A 7,381-nucleotide genomic window follows, 5' to 3' on the forward strand; every position below is an offset into this window, starting at 1 on the left:
TAGTGTATTAGCTCCTAGTGGTTAGTCTAGAGAGTACCAACCATGCTTATGGAACGCTGTTAAGCAGCCAGGCATATTCACACTGGTCTATTATGTAAATTCCCAACAGTGAGCTTTGACTTTTCTAGTTCATGAAATACTGCAAAAGTTTTAATATCATTTTTGCAACTGATAGCGTTGACCTCTGGCTAATCAATAATGGTAGTATTACGATTTAATTCAGATGGAGGCAACAAATAAACGTCTTTTATAAAATGGCGGATTGGTAGCACCCCGAACCACTAAAACAGAGGATGGTCGAACCATGGTTCAGGGTGCCCCGCCATATGATATAAAACGAATATAATTGTTTTTGATAAGTGACAATTCATATATGGCAATCCGTAAAAGGCCTAATTTTGATAATCTGTCTGATCTATGGAACACTGTGAATGAGTTCTTATAAATAATCTGAAAAGATTAATTTCTCAGCCAAACTCAGCAAATAGTTCGTAACTATAATCCACATATCAGTAGCGAAAAAGCTGATGGTGTATTACTGAAAAAATAGAAGAGGTGGAAAAGTGGGTTCTCAGTTTGTCACGTTGCTCGTTATTTCAATACATTCTGCTGCCGTTATTTATCCATTTTGTTTAATTGCTTGTGTTGCTTAAAGCTTGAATATATTTTAGACAGTTGTGATCACTGGGCCAAACTTTTTCTCTGCCACGGTTTTTAAACCAGAGGTCAAAGAAGGTTTCTACGCACCCTCTAAATTCTTGTTCTCGGGTCATGCTGGCTGCCTCTGAGCTTTGGGTGTTGCTTCATGATCCCCATCCACTCTTTCGTGTTACCAACTTTCAGGGGGGAAAATTGTATTCTTTGGTTATACCAGAAAGCAAAGGGTCTTACTGCAGCATCCAGTGCCAAACCCTATAACTATAGGATTGAACAAACAAGGGAGAATCCATGTTACAATTTAATGTAAATCTTAACCGATATAATTGCTAATGAATATGTTACACTGCCCTAAAGGAGGATTTTTATTATTTTTATCCAAATTTGTGTTATTTCCCTTAAAAGTAGATGCAATGAACCACAGCATATGCAATTTTTGAGTACCAGTTAAGCTACCCTACTGAAAGGTTAAAAAAAGTTCCCGATCAAAGTATTGTATACATCATGGAGATATCCTCTTCATAGGTGTTTTGTATACATCGTGGGGATATCTATATTTTTTATTTGCATACGTCATGTAAATATACTTACCCAGCGCCGGTTATACAGAGGAGTATATCAATTGTATTGAGGTGATAGAGGTCGGTGTCGAGCCTAACCACGGTCCATTACTTAATGGTTCATAAAAGGTAATGTTAAATACTTTCATATTTTCCAATGCCTGATATTGCATTAAACTCTGACTCTCTTGATGGTGAAGGTATACCAGTAGTTTACATATACATCACAGTTATTTCATTTGTACAAATCTCCTTGCAGGATGTTGGACACCTGCGTCTTGAGCTCCTTTATACCTTTATCTTCATCTATTTTAAACTTATCGGCACGTTTTGTCTCATTATGGATCCAGTGTTTAGATATACTGACCATGTTTTGGTAATAAGGAAGGAAACTAAATTATAATACTATGCTCTTGGATGCAGCAAAAGTGATTTCTTAACTAATGTGGCTAAGAAGAGGCTTTAAACCTACTTTTGAGAGTATATTTTCCCGTAACGAATGCAGCCAGGGCAAAATAAGCTCACAAGGCTAGAACAGGTTTGAAAGCGTAGGACAGGACGCAAAGACGCCATCACGGCGTGAGGGGTAATCTACCATAACGTGACAGGACGTCATCCCGGCGTGAGGGGTGGTCTACCACAACATAACAATTAAAACGTAATTATAGGTTTTAAGGAGGGTAAGTATAGTACTTAGAAAGTAAATTGAATTTAACATTAACATAAGCAGCTACTTCTTAAACAATAAAATTGTTTGCAAAATTAGTAACAAGTATTTCATCAAGATGATCAAGCTGTAAACACAATTCTAAAAAATAATGTTAGTAATAATTTTCAGTACTCAAAATAAGATTTTTTTCATAAGTCATAAGTTGGTTCTTTCGTGGTATAAAACCTGAACAGGTGTTGAATGTCAAGATAAAGTTTAATGTGTAATTACAGCAGTGAAAAATATATACTAAGACTATTTTTATACTAAAACTGAATATGAAAGTCGATATCAGAAATGCAATAATGGTGTAAATATTTGTCTTCTAATACAAAATATAATTTACATAAGAAAATATATCCCTGCAATGCCTTGCTCGTTGTTGTTGTGGAGATGGAGACTGAGGCCGAATGTTGGGGATCACCCCTACCTTGGACCTCACCACTCGCCTCAAATAATTTTGCATAGTCTTTTCTTCCCCCCCATTCTTGTTCCTTCTCTTCTTTAACCCCTTCTTCTGTCCACTTATCCTAAATGTCAACCCATTTTTACCCTTTTGCTACAATACTTTATCATAATGCTACATGACTTTCTATGTCTAGCACACTTATTTGTTTTAACAATTAACCATTCTGGAATCCACAAACATCACCTTATGAAGTAAAAAACTTCCTTATCCAGATTTTGTGATAGACCACCGCCGCTATATTTTGAATACGCCCCTAATGACCTTGGGTATTGGCGTGGTAGAAAAAATTCAGTATATGAATATAAATAAGAAAATATGTTGTTACATTTGCTTACATTTTACTAAATAAGATTCTTAGAATCCCTACTGAGTGAACTTCATATAACATCTGTTTTCTCAAGCTGACAGAGAAGCTAGGGAACAACTGTACTGAGGATCGTGTTTTCCTACTAAGGACTGTCTCGATATTTTCTGCTTAGTGTCTCAATACTGGTAAATATTACTTTTCCTGTAAAGTATGTCTCATTACCTTACCTACACTGTACATCTCATGACATTTCCCCGATACCAATTCACTGTAGCCAATTTAATCTAATGTATTACTTAATCTAAAATACCCCAATATGCATATACAATGGACTTCTGGACTGAACCTTATCATGGCTGTTTGTCAAATACTACTCCAGAATGTTGGGTCAGCGTAAAAAAAGGAAAATAAGAAGGGATTCCTCCAGCAAAACTTTATTGTGATTCTTGGCAACACAGATTTTTGAAAGCAAATAAACTGCATTATATAATGTTATGAATAAACATATAAGCTGTAAATGTTTTCTAATAAACGTGTATCATAATGACATTATATATACAAATCTATACATATCAGACTAGTATTCATACACATCTTAGTCTAGCTTGCAGACTTACAGAGATCACACAAAGCAACTACTATTATACAAGTTGTCTTCCTGGGGACGTCATAGTCAGAATTATGGTCATTTCCACTTATACTGAAATGGTCATACAATGACTGTTAATGAAGCTTATTACATTAGCATTCATAATTTGACAATTGAAACACACGTTTTAGGTTATATTTAACTTACATGATAAAAAGCCAACAAAGTTTATATTAGAGAACACTTATCAAACAGTAAAATGAACATAGATCATTGCATGTATCTCTTGCAAGTAGCCAGATGTTTAAAACAAGAATAATTGCTGTAAACTATCTTTTAAGTTATATATTGTTAAAAAATAAATTTTGGTCATTATATCAGAAATAACATATCCATCTTCATATTAATAAAAATATTCATTACAGTCTTTATCAAAAGATGTAAATGGGGTGTTGGCCCTTTCATATATGAATCAGGGTTTTAATATCCTATTGATAATTACTAAGATATATAAAAAAGAATTCAATAACTGTCAAATAATCTGATATCATGATTTCAGTACATAGGTCTGTTTGGATGATTGTTCTGCATACCCCTATTCATACCTCCACAGTTATGTGTATTGCAGATTTATTGCATGAAAGACTGGTCCAGTTAACTGTTATATATACCATATATTCAATAGTGGAAGCCGAATTAATATCTTTTACAACTTGGACATGAAATGAACATTACATAGTCTATGATACCTAACAATAAGGTTTGTGTATTATGAAGTTCATCAATCCAGAAGCTTTCTGGAACTTTAGCACCACAGCCTTTTTTGGAAATATGAAGATCTTGTGCTGATCACCCCACACATTCTACTGAAAACTAAGTTATCTTGAAAAGGAACCATACAAAACACTAATCAGATGTGTTTAAGGATGTGATACTTTGAATCAATATGCACAATATGTGAAAAAAGGTCTATCTTTAACCTATACACAATGATGGGTTAGTGATATTATTTTCTAGTGCTCTTCAAGTATTAAACCCTAAGGTAACAATACAAAAATAATATAAGGAATGTTGAATCTACTTATAATCATTTATATTTGATTCAGTTCCCTTTGCCCATATTTAATCTTCATTTTGACTGTATATGTGTTTTCTGCTTGGAATTTAATCTCAGACATTACACCAAAATAAAAAAATGTCAAACTGTTTGTCACAAAAACTGAAAAATTAACATTCAAACTTATTCACAGGATTCACAACAGTAACACTCAAAACAACTCAGGAATGAAGTGATCACCCTAATTATAAAAGATCTGTGTTTACTGGAGATATTTGTATACTTTGAAGCAGTGGTTTCCAGAATCAGCCACAAAGATATGGCCATCTGGAGTGAGGGTCATTCCTTGAGGGCCGTAGAGTGGGTCAGCCAGTGTGTTTACATAGGACAGAAACGATCCTTGGGAATCAAATACCTGAAAAGTAATATATATAAGTTTAAAATTAGAAGTGTACTGATTATTTATGTAGTGAAAATAATTTTGACTGCAACACTTGCTTTCTGCTACATTCACAAATCTGTATTTCAGATGCCCCAAATAATACTGGTAACTAACCTGGATCCTTGAATTTCCCCAGTCAGCTACAATAATGTTGTCATTGGAATCTACAGCAATGCCAGTTGGAGCATTGAACTGCCCATTGCCTTCACCACTGGTCCCAAAGGTGAATAAAAAGTCACCATCACTGTCAAATACCTGATAAAGAAACAAATAAAGAAGTTGATATAAATAAAAAAATGCAAAGGTGTGTATATGCCATACATCCTGCTTGCAACTACAGGAACATTTTTTTAAAGTGTACCCTTTGCCAATTTTCTCTTGCATTGATTGATCTCAACAGCAGAGGCAGGCATTCTGCAGACCATTGTTCTCAGTCTTATAGAGTCAGGTAAGGTTATCATTTTATTGCTCTATGAGCTCCAATGAATAGAAGACCAGAGTAAGAGTGACAATGCATTTTCATAATTTAAGGTGTAAAGTTGTTACCATAGTTCACTTTCAATTACCTATTTCCAGTGAGAATTTTAAATGAAGCTAAAAATATAACTTTAAAAATAATCTTTGATAATCTGTCATATATTGCTTTAAAAATCTGAATATGCTTATAAAAAGGAATGAAATATAGTAGTCCATTAAACTACAATCAACTTCAGGTAATAGAGTACCTGCAAATATAAAGAACAGAATTAAGGTCCTCAGTCTTCTCATCATTTTATACTAACATCAAAGTAAAATAAATGGAAACATTAAGTAACATGTTACAAGAAGTTTCAGTTGGGTGCAAAGATTCGAAAGAAAACTGGAATATAACCCTGCATATATTTACTATATATATTTACTATGCAGTCTTACCTTAACACAATGATTGTGGAAGTCTGTAATCACAATCTGTCCCTTGCTATTAACTGCTGCAAAGTGTGGTCCAGCAAACTGAAACTCATCAGTCCCACGGTTTCCAAATTTAGTGAGTAATTTACCAGACTGTTGGAACACACAGACACAAGATGCCTTGTTGTCTACAACAATAATGTGTCCATTGTTGTCAACGCAGACTCCTTTTGGCCCTGCAAGTAGTAATAATGATATTGTAGAGTCTTCACTATATGTGAGAAGGAAACCTTTATATTTAGCCTTTTTGTAGCACCTTTACTCTCCCACTGGATTTTAAAAAGCTAGAAAAACAAAGGGTTCTTGTGTTTGGAATTTGGTGCTAAATTTCTGACTTGTCAGAGCCTAATGGATTTTTACTACAGTACCTAATGATAGCAAAATGTCAAAAAGTGATTGATAAAAGGGAAAACAGTATAACACTTTAATGGTCCATCTGCATTTCAAACACATGCTTCTCTTTATTTGTTGTGATGCATTACATTAGAAGCAATTGTCTAAACAAACTTGTCATATATATTACAAAGAACTATAAACCTTCATAAACAGACTTTATAGAGAAAATTAATAAATTTCAAGCCTGCACAAACTGTCCTTGATTAAAAATTCAGCTATTTGTACATCAAACATGAAAATATATAATAAAAAAATTGAAGCTAAAATTAAATACATCAATACACATGATAAATACAGTAACTTACCAAGAAGCTTCCCATTACCAATACGGCTGACATATTTTCCAGAGGGTTCAAAAATCGAAACCCATTTGTTTTCATAATCTGCCACAACATAATTGCCATTTGGTAAAGCTGCTACTCCTGTTGGTCTCTGCAGCTGACCTGTGCTTCTACCACGAACTCCAAATCTTTGGTGGGATGTTGAGTCATAAGTTGTTAGTCTTTACTTGAACAACATAAAGCTTCATCTAGTATAGACACTGCGTTATTCTCAAAAGCAATATAACATTTATTCAATTTATTACAGTGTAGGAGGAAAAAACAACATTAAAAAATAATGATGACCAAGTGGGATATATATACAGATATCATTATTAAATCCTCTACATAGACTTTATAAAAGAATAACCATTACCTTAACTTGCATTCTCCACTTAAGGTAAACACCTGAATGCACTGGTTATTTGAGTCAGCAACAGCAATGCGACCATCTTTGATAGAATTGTATGTAATACCCTGGAAAAAAGAATGAGAGAATAAAAACATCTGTGCAAAAGCCATGGTATACAGTACATAATGTTCAGTGTTAAACATTTTTTTAGCAAAATTTTATCCTAGTTTTACATACCTGTGGATTAACAAATTCTCCCCTATTTCTTCCCCTCCTTCCTACTCTGAGCAGCATGTCATCTTCAATGGGGTTTGTCCTTCGTGAACAAGATGAGCGGTGAGAGAGAGGTCGGCGTGAAGTTCTGGAGGTGCGTGAAGTTACCTGATGAAAGATAGCAGTTTAATACACTGTTATATATAAACACCAGAATTACATGAAATAATTTAACCTTCAAATAAGATAACCATTCTAAAATAAAGCAACAAATAAAACATAATCAAACTTAAGATTAAGATGTGTACAATATCTATTATAATTAACTATATACCATTATCATTTAAAAAATCTAAAATAAT

At 33.8% G+C, this 7,381-nt stretch overlaps 1 protein-coding gene across 3 annotated transcripts in view; it reads right to left on the minus strand.

Moving 5' to 3' along the window:
- Positions 1-3,120: 3,120 nt before the first annotated feature.
- LOC119576108 (tripartite motif-containing protein 3-like) overlaps positions 3,121-7,381 on the minus strand; it is a 108,466-nt gene continuing 104,205 nt past the window's right edge. For all 3 annotated transcript variants that reach the window (XM_037923660.1, XM_037923658.1, XM_037923661.1), the window contains 6 exons: positions 7,044-7,187; positions 6,831-6,931; positions 6,440-6,603; positions 5,703-5,914; positions 4,905-5,045; positions 3,121-4,763 (listed from right to left, as the gene is read on the minus strand). In XM_037923660.1, the coding sequence (XP_037779588.1) occupies positions 4,611-4,763; positions 4,905-5,045; positions 5,703-5,914; positions 6,440-6,603; positions 6,831-6,931; positions 7,044-7,187 (915 nt within the window). In that variant the 3' untranslated portion in view covers positions 3,121-4,610. The remainder of the gene's footprint in view (positions 4,764-4,904; positions 5,046-5,702; positions 5,915-6,439; positions 6,604-6,830; positions 6,932-7,043; positions 7,188-7,381) is intronic.

This window comes from Penaeus monodon, chromosome 8, assembly GCF_015228065.2.
Source record: "Penaeus monodon isolate SGIC_2016 chromosome 8, NSTDA_Pmon_1, whole genome shotgun sequence".
Classification (NCBI taxonomy): Eukaryota; Metazoa; Arthropoda; class Malacostraca; order Decapoda; family Penaeidae; genus Penaeus; species Penaeus monodon.